The 13,856-nt window shown below is 43.6% G+C and overlaps 1 protein-coding gene across 9 annotated transcripts in view; it reads left to right on the top strand.

The window, feature by feature from the left end:
* Window positions 1-13,856, top strand: part of Dtnb (dystrobrevin beta) — a 130,328-nt gene that overhangs the window by 75,185 nt on the left and 41,287 nt on the right. For 7 of the 9 annotated variants that reach the window (XM_021201499.1, XM_021201498.1, XM_029540709.1 and 4 more), the window contains exons 5-6: window positions 3,923-4,012; window positions 6,304-6,391. In XM_021201499.1, the coding sequence (XP_021057158.1) occupies window positions 3,923-4,012; window positions 6,304-6,391 (178 nt within the window). The remainder of the gene's footprint in view (window positions 1-3,922; window positions 4,013-6,303; window positions 6,392-13,856) is intronic. The other 2 variants (XM_029540706.1, XM_029540708.1) reach the window with 1 other exon arrangement.

Here is a 13,856-nt window from a genome sequence, read left to right on the forward strand (position 1 = left end):
TGTAGACCAGGCTGGCCTTGAACTCAGAAATCTGCTAGCCTCTGCCTCCCAAGTGCTGGGATTAAAGGCGTGTGCCACCACACCGGGCTTTATGGTTTAATCACAAAGATCAGGTACTCCATGGGGCTCTTTGTTCTAGTCTTGTGCATTGGCCTTCATTCATTATGCCTGACTTTGGTAGGTTTTACCACAGTCCCTTCAAACTTAGACCAAACTGAAGAGCACCTGAGACTTGTGCAACAAGTCTGGCAGGGACAACACAGCTAGCATGTTGCATCCTGGAATGGCCCCGTTAGATTTGGAGCACCTTGCCTGTTGGTACTGGCTGAAGAGGGTTACCAGGAAATCGAGCATGCTGCTTCCAGAGCTTCTCATCCCAGGATTGTGTCACCATGGAAGAGTGTACCCTCTTCGGTTCTCACCATGATCACAGTGTATCTCCGGGGACACCTAAATCCACCTAAGGCACTGAGGCTCTAGAACATATTTGGAGTCAAAGTTGGTTTAAACAAAGTAGTCAAACCAGTCATTGTTGCTCTGTGCTTCCTTAGAGCCTAATATTGACCCAAATTTGAAAATATAACATAAAGACTCCCAAGCCCTACAGAGATGTTGGCATGCAGAGTGAACTGTGTTCAGCCTTAGACTATATTTCAGCTAACAATCATCTGCAAACTGCACCCTGCAAGTAACAGCCTCATTTTGTAAATAAAGTTTTATTACCATACAGCCCTGTGCATTTGACTACATGCTGTCTATAGCGGCTTCCTCTAAAATGACAAGTGAGCAGTTAATAGCAAAAATCCCCTGGGCTTCAAAGCCTAAAATATTCACTGTCTGGCCTTTTGAGAAAAGCAGCCATTTTAGCTTAATGAATTTAGAACAAGGATGCTAAGCTGATATGCTGCATTTCTAAGGACAGACTGCTCCTATTACACTCTGGGACATCATAGCCAAGGAACAGTGCTTTGGAAAGCAGTCTGTTGTAGCTCATTGTTGAGTTCAACACAGGAGATAATGACCTCTCAATACAGCAGGTTACGGAGGACTTCACTTCTATTTTGTTAATAGTGTCTTCTGATGATTGCAGGGGAAAACCCAAAGGTACAACACTGAATCTCTTACAGCTTCTTCAGGGCACCTGTGGGCTGAGTAATGGGAAGCTGAGCACGGCCGAGTGGCTGAACTCCCTCAGAGTAGGGGACAGAGACACTGGGATCCGAGCCGTCATTGGGAGCACTGCTTCCACAGAGGCAGAGAGTAGTCATGAATACTGCCCACCATTAGAACTCACTTGATGCTTTTAGCCTTCCTTGGAGGTCAGTCCCCTAAATATGTAGCACTTTGAATAGAAATTAAGGAGGTGAAAGACACCATTGTCTTAGATTCTGTCGTCATGTCACCATCTAATCTAAAAACTCTGAAACCTTCCATCTATTTCATATTCAAAATTTTTCTGCACAATATTCATCATTATTATTTGATTATATTGTAATATTATTACTCTTAGACTGGTGAGATGGCTCAGTGAGTAGGTGTGCTTGCTGCTAAGCCTGAGGACTTGTGCTCCACCTCAGAGCCCACATGGTTGGAGGAGAGAACCAGTGCCACAGAGTTGACCTCTCTCATCCACACTCACTATGGCACACTTGTGCCTACACATGTGGGTGCACGCACAAAATAAATACATTCTGAAGATGATTACTCTTCACCTCCTCCACTAGAATAGAAGCTGTTTGGTTGCTGTCAGTAATTAATTAGTTCTAAAGATGTAATTGTGGCAGAATATGTTGGCACATGTTTGTAATCCCAGCATTTGGGGTAATTGAGAGTTCAACACCAGCATGGCATGGTGGTGCACACCTTTAATGCTAGCATTGGGAGTCAGGGGCAGGCCGATTTCAAGTTCGAGGCCAGCCTGGTCTACATAGTAAACTCCAGGACAGCCATAGTTATACAGAAAAACCCTGTCTGAGGGAGTGCAGGGGAGTTCAGCACCAGCCTCAGCCATAAATTAAGTTTGAGACCAGCAAAACTCATACACCAGAGATGTATGAGACCATGTCCGAAAAACTGAATAGCAGGGCCATTGAGGTGACTCAGCAGGTAAAGGCTCAGGCCACCAATTCTGATATCCAGTTCCATCTCTCGGATCCACATAGTGGAAGGAGAGAACCTACTCACGCAGGTTGTCCTCTGACCTTACACACATACATGTGCTTCCACACACATGTACACATATCTGCAGATACACTGTGTTAGTTGCTTTGCTGTTACTGTGATAAAATGCCATAGCCAAGGCAACTTATTATATAAGAATGCTTTGGGGTTTATTTGTTCTTACTGTTTTTGTTTGTTTGTTTTTGGCTTATATTTCCAGAGGGTTAGGAACCCATCATGATAGGGAGACAGAGCAGTAGGCAGCAGGCATAGAGAAGTTGAGAACACTTGCTTTCAGATGCAGGCATGGAACATAGAGAACAAAGTGGAAGTGGTGGGAGGCTTTTAATACTGAAGCCTATCCCTGGTGACATACTTTCTCCAGTGGCACCACCTAAACCTCACCAAACATCACCACCAACTGGGGACCACGTGCTCAAATGCCTGAAACCTTAGAGGACATTTCTCTTTCAGTCCTTTTAAAAAGAAGAAATTCAGGGCCAAGACAATAGCTCAGTGGGTGAAAGCACTCCTGCACAAGTTTCTCTGGTAGATAGAATGGTACATATTTGTAATCCTAATATGCTTACAGAAGACTCCCCTGGAACCTGGGGGACCAGCTAGCCCACATTAGTTAGCTAACAGCTGTAAGTCCAGCTCCAGGGACTTCGGTACCCTCTTTGGCCTTCTGAGATACTACACTGACATGCACAAACCCATACCTACACACATACTTATATATAATTGAAAATAAAATATTTTTATAAATATCCAGAAATATCCAGGTATGATGGCACATACCTGTAATCTCAGAGGCAGAGGTAGGTGGTCTTTTGAGTTCTAGAACATCCAGGGCTACATAGTAAGTCCTTGATACACACACATATATACATACATACACGCGCGCACACACACACACACCTGAATGAATGTGATTATAAAAAATAAAGTTGGGGCTGGAGAGATGGCTGAATGGTTAAGAGCACTGACTGCTCTTCCAGAGGTCCTGAGTCCACATGGTGGCTCACAACCATCTGTAATGGGATCTGATGCCCTCTTCTGGTGTGTCTGAAGACAGCGACAGTGATTAAGTGGTAGTGACTAGATTACTAGCTTAACGAGATGACTCTGCAATGTTATCATTTCCAGAGCTAAAAGTTGTTGTTGCTCTAGACTTTTTTAAGTGCATACGCTATGGAGCTTCCATATATCCGCAAGAGAGAGACTCACTGTTCTGTTTTACGATTAGGTTCAGTTTTACCAAGTTCATCCAAGTGCTGGTTCTATGAGAACTTGCATCTCAGTAGAAATAGAAATGCTTACCTGGCAAGTAGTGTGTGGTAACACTGGAAACTCTTAAGTGTAGAAAGAAGCCATAAAAGCATACTATTAGGGTGTCACTCAGTAATAAATAGATTGACTGTGCTCAGTTTTGTTTTTTGGGTTTTTTTGTTTTTTTGTTTTTTGTTTTTTCTGCCAGAGGACTTTTCCTGAAAAGTAATTCTATCTTAGAGTTCACAACGTGGGCAGAACAGGATTCTCCATTCAGGACAAGTTTCAGTCAACCAAAGAGAGGAAAGATTGCTATGTGTCAGGGGCTGACCTCCATGACCTAACACCGTGCTCCATCATGCGTTGTGGTTTTCCCTTTTCTTTATTACGATTTGTTTGTTTTACTTTTAAGTTTGCTGACTTTAATCCATGTTCATTTCTTCTTCTGTACTCGTGTTACGCTTGCTGTCTTTGCTTCCATCGTTCCCAGGTTACAGTATAGCCAAGACATGCCCAATCTCTTGGCCGATGAGCATGCGCTGATAGCCTCCTATGTGGCTCGTCTGCAACACTGCACACGGTTAGTCGGTAGAGCCGCAACACCGGGAGCGCAGCCAAGGCTGCTCTGAGGGAGGGGGTGAGATCTGGTTCCTGGGCTTGCCAACAGGAGAAGTTCTGCTTGTGTGGTGTATTTGAACAGCTGCCAGCTGTGATTGGCAGAGTTAATTGCCAAAGCATTGGCTTTCACAAGGAAAGGAGCCTGGCCAAGCCTGGCACTTACCTCAGCATGGAGTTAGACAGTCTCTGAAGAGAGGTACAATCCCTGCTGGTGACACCAGAAGAGTCCGTACACCCCTGAAAAGCCTGAACTCCCAAAGCCGGACCTCTCTCAGAGAGGACATAGCTTTTATGTTCTCTCCTTCAGCCATTGTCCTTGAGGAAAATACACATTAAAAGGATGTTTGGGGCCTGAGAGATGGCTCAGCAAGTAAAGGCCCTTGGAAATGAACAGGATAACCCAGGGAGTAGAAGGAAAGAACTAGTTCCTGAGTTGTCCACTGACCTCCACTGGCACGCCATTGTAGTCTCTAACACACATGCATGCACACATACCACACACACATAAAATAAAAGCACTGGGAAAGGACTGTTTTAGCTAGTGCCTTTCATGCCGCTTCTAATAGTTTTACCAGTACGAATAAGCAACAGCCGTATTTAGGGGCATATCCCTCTCCCTATATAAAGTCTTGGGGGAACAATCAGGTCCTACAGACTCCCGGGTGGGTGTGGTGGGCTTCTCCTGTGGGAAGGAGAAAGGAATGGATCATTGCAGACTCTGTCAGAGAGTCTCCCTGTTCAACAGATGTTTCTGTGTACTCGTCCCAGCCTCCTGGTCTCTGAGAACAGAAGTGTTTATCTCAGGCAGGGTAAGTAATGTTCTGTCAGCAAAGGCACTTGCCCAGGGTCCTAGACAGCTTCTGGTGTCAACCAGCAGCAGAGCACTGCAGGGGGCGCTGCCTCACAGTCAAGCCCTGAGTTTAATGGTAGGTTTAGCGAGCCAGGACTGGTGACCATGGTGCAGAGCACCTGCCATCTGCAGTCTAAGGGCACAAGTCCCATACGGCCTTGAGGAAAACAGAGATTTCTTGGCTGATTCTAAGACTATAACAGATAAATAACAAACTGAGACAGATAAATAACAAGCTAGTAATTTTATGTTGTTGATGTTTTATTCTGTGGCACTAAGGATTGCTCTAAGGGATTCAAACATACTAGGCATTGCCACTGAGCAATAGCCCTAGACCTTTTTATGTTTTATTTTGAAACAAATTACCCAAGCTGTCCTTGAACTCATTTTGTGGTCCAGGCACACCTGGAACTTACTATGCTCTTGACTTAGTTTCTCACATTCTGATGAGGTCATCATCATCCCTGAGTCCCTAAAGCATCTTAGTGGGCACGGTGGCTCACATCTGTAATCCCAGCCCTTGGGAGGCAGAGGCAAGGACACTTTCTGTGAATTCAAGACAACCTTGGGCTGCAGAATGAGAGCCTGACTAAAAAAAAAAAAAAAAAAAGCCGGCTATATTTGTGGAGCTGAACTTATTTTGTAGGGTACCATTTTATCCAGTATCTCATCTGCATGAATCCTTACATGTTTATAATAATGGGTGAGGCAGCACACAGTAGCACTCACTTACAATCCCTGTTCTGGAGAGACTGAGGCAGGAGAATTGGGAGCTCCGTGTGGGAAATACAGAAATAACTCAGTATAATAATAATAATAATAATAATAATAATAATAATAATAATAATAATAGTAGTAGTAGTAGTAATAGTAATAGTAATAGTAATAATAATGGACTAGTTCACTCCAAACTGTGCCCATTTGTGAAATGAGCATTTTAAGAGACGAGAAAGGAGGTATTAAATGGGAATATCTAATACTACAAGCTCTTTCCGGCTTGAGAGTTTTGCTTAGCCAACCCTGGTCGGGATCCCCCATTTCCTTCATCCAGTGTTAAGTACACTTTTTCTTAGCCCTCTGTTTTTCATGATCCCATATTTTTTTTAAGTCTTCTTTTAGTTCCAGACCTAGCACTGAACAGTGCTAGGCCTTTTGTAGGATGTCTTTTCTTCCCCTTCTTTCAAAAAGGCACTGCCCCTTTGCTGATGCAGATGCAGATGCAAGGGGATGGTATGTGTAGCCTCACTGTGTCCTGAAATCTTCTTGTCTCAGAAGACTCTTGTCTGTGCCTCAGACCTCTGCGTATTGTTCTTAGCATTCTTAGTTACAAGCCTTTTTTCCTGAGGATCAGACAAGAACTAGGATGTCTGATGGACATCTGTTGAATTTTATCTCCTTGACAGTGTGCTGGACAGTCCTAGCCGACTGGATGAGGAACACCGGCTTATAGCCCGCTATGCTGCCCGGCTAGCTGCAGAGGCAGGAAACATGGTAAGTGAATGGAGGATCTCAGGAGAGTATCACAAGGTAGCAGTATGTGAGTATGCATGTTATGTAGAATAGTAATTGTGACCCTCAGGAGAGGGGGTTGCTGGGGAGTAGAAAGTAGGGGTGTATGTAGGGAAGGGAATGAAGGAGCCTTTAATTTTATCTGCAATGTTCATTTTGAAACACAAATCAAGAAGAGAAAAATCAAACGATTTAGTTCTTTAAAAATATCAATACATTTAGTGTAAACTCCTAACAATCAGTAGATAAAGGAAAAAGGAGAGACAGTACAAATCACCACTGTCAGGAATGAGACGGGACATCACTACAGATATTACAGAAATTGAAAGTATGAGATGAAATATTAGCTTAAATAAAATTAGTAACCCAGCCAGGTGTATTAGTGAATGTCTTTAATGCCAGCACTCAGGAAGCAGAAGTGGGTAGATCTCTGAGGTTGAAGCCAACCTGGTCTACAAAGCAAATTCAAGGACAGTCAGGGCTATACATTGCAACCCTGTCTCAAAAAATAAAAAGCAAAAAGGATAACCCCGATGCAATATGCATATTTCTTGAAAGACACCAAAAAATGTTGACACATAAGTTAGCAATAAAAAGAAAATCAATTAAATGGTTGTTATAGAAATTGAATTCATAATTAATTTCCCACAAAGAAAACTCCATGTCCTGACGGCTTTACTGTTGAATCTGTCATGTTTACAGGAGGTAAAAAAAAATATGTGAAAAGACTAGTACACCATGATCAATTTAATGTATCCAAGCAATACAAATGTATGTACTATATTAAATAAATCAGTGTATTTAACAATTTAAAGAACTTTGTAAAATCATACTAGTAGAAGAGGCATTTGATCGAGAACAGCGCCATTTGTAAAACTCTCCCTACATATTCCAGGAATAAAGACAGGACAGACTTCCTCTCCCTGAACAATACCTATACAGAAACCGCCGGATAGTGTGGTTGTTAAAGACTGAATCCTGGACTCCTCCGTAGTCTAACTTTATTATCTCTATTTACAGTCACATCAGAAGGCCTAGCCAGCAGCACAAAGTGTAAACACTGAGAAGAAGTAAAGTGGACTTGGGAAGTAGCATGGTCTTCTCTAGAGTGCTGTGGGGCCTGTGCAAACACTGTTAGAGAGAGCATGCAGGTCAGCGTGGAGTGTGCAGCAAGGTGAAAAGCATAGAGAACACGGGGAACCGCAGCCCATGATAATGTGCTTGCCTAGCCCTAGTCTCCAGTACCACCAACAAAAAGACTAATAATAAAAATGAAAGGGATTCAACACTGAAAGCTATAAACCCTTGCTAAGAGAGCCTAAGTAAATTGCAAGTGCACCATGATATTAACTGAAGACTTGGTGTTTACATTAGGATGTAGCTTCAAACTGACTTACAGAGAGTACCAGTCAGAGACCCAACACATACTTGGTCTGGGCTGGGGTTGGAACTTAGGAATCTAACTATGCAACCCTAGCTGGCTTCTACCTCACTGTGTAGACTAGCCTAGCCTAGAATGTTGGGGGTCCTCCTGCCTCTGCTGCTCTGGTTCTAGGATTGTAGGCATATGCTGCTGGGCCATGCTCAACAGGCTTCTGTTTATTGTTAAACTGGCAAACTCACTTTACAAATATGTCTAGAAAACGAAAAGACCCAAAGTAACTATAACAGTCTTGAGAAAGAACAGAGTTGGCAAATGTCACCCTTGGTAAAACCAAGGCTGACTATAAAGCTCTAGTAATCAAGAAAGTGAGGTTTAGCCACACCCCCTTAATCCTAGCACTTGGGAGGCAGAGGCATGTGGATCTCCATGAGTCCCAGGGGCCACCTTGGTCCATAGAGTGGGTTCTTTGTCTCAAAAAACCAGCCAAACAGTGAGGTTTAGTTAAAAGATGGACAGATAAAGCGAGGGAGCAGGATAGGATATCCATAAATAGACTCCCAGCAGCAGCACATAAGCAGTTCTGACAGGAAAGGGAAAATGTTTTAAGCTTTATTTTTATTTTATGTATATGGGTGTTCCTACATATACACCTGTGTACTATTTACTGCTCTAGAGGCCGTGGGACCTGGGGGAATGGAGCCAATAAATGAAAAGCACTGAAGTTTATGCCACAGCCAGTTGTATTCAGGTCAGACAGTTTATACTCTGAGGGTCAAGAGGGTCACATGAGTAAAGTGTGAAGTCACAAGGGCAGGCCTCATGTGACAGGCAAGCTGCACACACACGCACATGGCAGAAACATTTTTTTCCACAGCAGCATATAAACAAGTAACAGTCATCTATAATGAATAATCTGATATAAACTCACTCCTGTCCGCTATGTAGACATGAAAAATGGAAAGAGGCATGAAAGCATAATCTAAGAACAGTTTCATGTTTTTAAAGAAACTGAGTTCTTACAACTCTTACCTTGCTTTGTTGAAGTTTTCTCACAAGTATGCAGAATTCTCCTCACACAGTGTCTTTCTAGGACTATGTTCTGACAGTGGGAGAAGGCCAGAAGAGAGCATCAGATCCTCTGGAGCTAGAGTTACAGGTGGCTGTGAGCCACCATATAGATATTGGGATCTAGATCCCGGTTCTTTTGAAGAGCAGCTAATGCTCTTAACTGCTGAGGCATCTCTGCAGCCCCAAATCTCAGGGTGTGTGGGGTGGGGGACGGAGAGACGGCTCAGCAGTTAGGAGCACTTGCTGCCCTTGCAGAGGACTGGAGTTCGGTTCCCAGCACCCACATCAGACAGCTCACACCTGCCTGTAATTCCAGCTCCAAGGGATCCAGTGTCCATTTCTGGCCTCCACAGGCACCTGTATGCATGTGCACAAGTACATACACACAAACACATGCACACACACACACAATCAAAAATGAAATAATTTTTAAATTAAAAAAGCAGTGGATGTGTTAATAAAATATCAGACACAGGTAAAAATAAAATTTGTGAGCTGGAAAATATGTGTAAGAAAATTTTCCAAAACTGGAGACAGAGTGACTGCATCCAGTAATTTTGCATTGTCCTGGGATGTCCAGCACAATGCAAAATTCCCAAACAGGAGAATCTAAAGTGCAGGACCAGCTTTACCTACCTGGGAATTTGAAGTTAGTCTGGGCTACATGAGACCCTACTCAAAAGAGGAAAAGAAAAATCTCTAACACATAACATAGACTTGGAAACTCTGAGCTGAAACATTCAGCGATGGAGTGCAGAGAACAGCCATCTAATTAGAATCTAAACACTTCAGAGTTAGGATGAAGAACAAATGGTTACATTTTTTCCAGAATTGACATAAGACAAGAATCCTCAGGTTGAAATATCATAGTCAGCCCCCCAAAAGAGAAAAATAGTTTCCCTAAAAGCCATGGGGCACAGCTACCTGAGAGACTCTAGCAGAGGACAAAAAGTTCCTTAGCTGTTTCTCAAGAGTCAAGAAGGAAGGGGGTTGGGGGCAGTGGCTCAGTTTTAGAGTGCCTTCCTACTATGTACAGTTTTAGAGTGTCTTCCTCCTATGTACAGTCACTGGCTTCCACCCCCAGTACTTCAAGATTGAGAGAGAAAACTTACTGTTTACAACAGATTGCCAGTTTCTCCACAGCAACAGTGGGGTCATTTCTCATGAAGGGTGGGTAAAAGCTTTACTGAAAGATAAAGTGTCTGAGTACATCCAATGTTGCTAGGGTTTTGACAAAACTTGAGAATATTCCTTAAAGGGGAGAACAATTGAGTGTAGTTGCTGCACTGAAAAGAACTAGTTAAAATGTTAAGAGGAAAAGGAGAAAACTTGAAGAAGCCTGGAAAGGCCACAGTAGGATGCTTGCTAAGAGTAGTGATAATGGCTTTCACTTACTGCATAAGCACTGGGTGGAGGTCATTCTTTTAAGTGCTTTGCATATCTTAGCTAATTGATTATTCAGAACAGTCCTGTTTCCTGTGGCCTGAGAGATAACCACCCATCAGTGCAGTCTTTAAGTGGCCCATCTGTGAGGAGGGATGCCCTTTTTATCTCTCAAGCACTGATAATTTAACTGTTGAAGGTTAAGGTTCGTTCTGGAAGAAAGAAATGAACAAAAAGCAAAAGCAAAGAATAAAATGAAAGGAAGGATGACCTGGAACCAAAACCATGGACTCTCAGACCCTAACCAGGGACAACAAACCAGTCCACCGCCCGAGCCCTGTCATCTCTTGTAAGTGGGAGTGGCAGAGCTTAGAGGCTGGTGCTGGAGAGGAGTGAAGCGGCACAGAAGCAACATGGCAGATTTGACAGTTAGGTCTCCTTCATGGAGGGGTACACTTGCTTGCCAAGGCTGCTGCTGACGATTCTTAATGTGTTGCTTTTCCCCAAAACAATCTAACATCAGATCATATCTAGACTCAGATATTGTAACTCTGAAGGTTGTAGAATGGAACAGTCTAGGAAAAATACAGAGCAGTATGGAAGAGCTGGTTAAATCTTACACATGACCTCGGCTGGTCATAACTGGTCAGGTAATTTTAGAATTCAGATTCATGAGTCAGTGAGTTGAGATGTGCTGCACTGTGGCTGAATCCTAATAAGTGTGCTTAATGCTCTGAGATAGCCCCATTGACCTTACATGGCCCTTTAAACTTGTGTAAACAAGAGGCAAACAAAGCCTTTCACCCTGGGGTCCTGGTCTCCTTTGCCATGAACCCAGATAAGGATGTTTGCACCTGCTGGTTTCCATTGCCTGATGATGAATTGTCATGAAAGTGATGGCAGCTCAGAAAGGGTGCCTTTCATCTTAGTTTACTTTGCTAAGTGTGGCCACCTTCTAAGTATCAGGCCTCTCCGCACTCCTCTTCACCTAACACAGAGCGCTTAATCCTCTAATCTCACCGAGACAAGCGCTTTGCATAAAGTGGGGGTAGGGCTCCACGAGCTTATTTATAGGCTGCTAGATAGGCTTCCAACCGATTTTTCTCAGAGACCTTCCACAGAGGGACCATTCAGTCATTTGTACTGGCAGCGAGTGCCTCTCCTGCAGACACCTTGGTGCGCAGCAGACACCTTGGTGCGCAGCAGACCAGGCAGTGCCTCAGGCTGACCCTTGAGGAAAGCCACTGCGCCTCTCACAAATGGGCCAGGAGGACTCATTTGTTTTCCTAGAGTGCCTAAGCTTCTTCTTCTTCTTTTTTTTTTTTAAAAAAAAGGGAACCGGAAACCCCTGCAGTGTGTGCTGAATCATAACAGTGATGGCAGACTCTTAGTTCTCAAGCCTTAACCCTTTAGCACCGGACATGAGTTTTCTTTTAAGGATTTCTCATGGGAAAAGAAACCAAACTACAACAACAAACAAACAAACTCTAAAACCCTTTACAGGAAAGGTGAGCAGTAGAGGCCGGCACTACCATTGTCCCTCTGCCTCAGGGTTAGACATTTCCAAGAGGCTGTCTCCTCAGCCACACCCTAACCTTCATAGCGTATTCATCATGGTTGCTTGAGGCACACTGTCTCAGGAACATCCTCATGACTTCTCAAACTTTAGGGGTCAGCAGTATCTCAGCTGGGGTTTGGATACCTGTAGTGACTACAGGCCCCACTAAAATAGTCACTGCAAAACCTGGCCACATAATGTGGTCATACATGAAGCACTTTAAACTGTCAAGTTTGCTTCTGACCTACTGAGCCAGAAACTCTGGGTTTAGGGCCCTGCTGTCTTTACTGAAGGAAAAAACAAAGGAAGAAAATTCACAGCCTTCTGATTAGTCAGCCTGGGAAGCATCATCTTAAACAGTATTATTGGATTCTGAGGTGAGGTTAATAACCCATGGCCTCCACTTACCCTCTAGGAGGTTAGATTGTGGGCAGACTGCCCAGGGATGCAGACAGTGCAGTGGCTCTCGGGCATCTCTGTGGACTCCTCCTGTCAGGTTCATAAAGGTCAAAACCACTGGTCTCTCTCTCAGGAGGCTGCAGAAATGCATACTGTGCTACATCCGGCTGACTGTTCACTTGCCTTGGATGTGTAATGTTTACCCAATTCAACTAAAGGGATTTTTGTCTTGTATCCTGCAGCTGCCAGGTGTGTCTCCACCTCCATGAAGGTGGGATAGCTCCAAGACCCTTAAACCTGAAAGGATACTACTGTGAGATGTACCATCTCTCTTAGGATTAGAAGGGCTGCAACATTAAGTGGATCCACTCTTCATTCCCAAATGGGGTGCTCATTCTCCAGTATTAAACCTTTCTCCCCCCCACCCCCACTCCACAGGGCTTTGCTATGTAGTCTAGGCTGTAACTAGCTTATTCTGTAGTCCATTTTGTGTGTGTGTGTGTGTGTGTGTGTGTGTGTGTGTGTGTGTGTGTGTGTGTCTATATTTGTTCTTGATGAAGACATCAGAGTTCCTGGAGCTTGAGTTACACATAAATCAGCATCAGGAAAGAAAATATAGCCTAGGGGAAGTAATCGGAGCAGAGTTCCCAGAACAAATTAGTGTGAGCTTATGGAAATAGCTTATTTTCCTATTCTCTGCTTAAAATGGTCATTTTTTAAAAGTAAGTTAAGATGGGGAACTAGAACCATGATCAGAATGTCTCAGCACTGTATGTCCACTCAAACGTATTTCCCTGAGGTCTTCTACAACCAAACTGTCTCCTTTGCATGAAGCGTTCTTTTCTTCTAGCTTCCCTCCTCCTAGTTCTGTGCTGAAATGACTACATGGAAACTTACAAACTCCTGACTGCCAAGTTTTTCTTCATCACTTTCAAGTCCTTAGGCTGCCTCCCTTCAGGTGTTCCAGCAAGGCAGCTGCCTTTCCCTCACTCTTCATCTCTTCCCCAGCCTTCTGGCTTACTGGGCCTACGCAGAACCCCTCACCAGAAGGACTCTCTCTCATCACGGCCTGCCTCATGCTTGTTACTGCTGATGTGTGTGTGTGTTTACTTCTTTTTTCATTCTGATCTCCCCTGCTGTATGTCAGCTCTGTGAGATGAAGGTTTTGCCATTCACCAGGGCATCACTAGTTGCTTGAATAGTGTGTCTGGCACAGGGGAGCCAGGAAAGGAATAAATTGATTTTGTTCTTGAAAGAAGTTATCTAAGGTCTCTTCCAAACAGTGTTTCCTGTGAACTACCACCCTGTTTCTGTCTTAGCATCTTTAGAGTCTAGAAAGTATTTGAGGGAGACTTGCCTTTGTTTTACATTATTGCTATTGTTATTAAGGAACCCCATAGTGTTCAAGATATCAAATAAGTTAAATACTAAATGTCTCTGCTATATAGTTATATAATACATACTAGTCTATTGTTCATTGGGAGAATACCTAAGTCAAGGTAGTGATAAGGAAAAAAGGTTTACTTAGGCCCACTGTTCTGGTAGGCCTTTTTGGGGAAGGGTCCTAATGCAGTCCAGAGCATCATATGGCAAGAGCCAGAGAACCTCTCTCTCTCTCTCTCTCTCTCTCTCTCTCTCTCTCTCTCTCTCTCTCT

The sequence above is a fragment of the Mus pahari genome, chromosome 7 (genome assembly GCF_900095145.1).
Source record: "Mus pahari chromosome 7, PAHARI_EIJ_v1.1, whole genome shotgun sequence".
Lineage (NCBI taxonomy): Eukaryota > Metazoa > Chordata > Mammalia > Rodentia > Muridae > Mus > Mus pahari.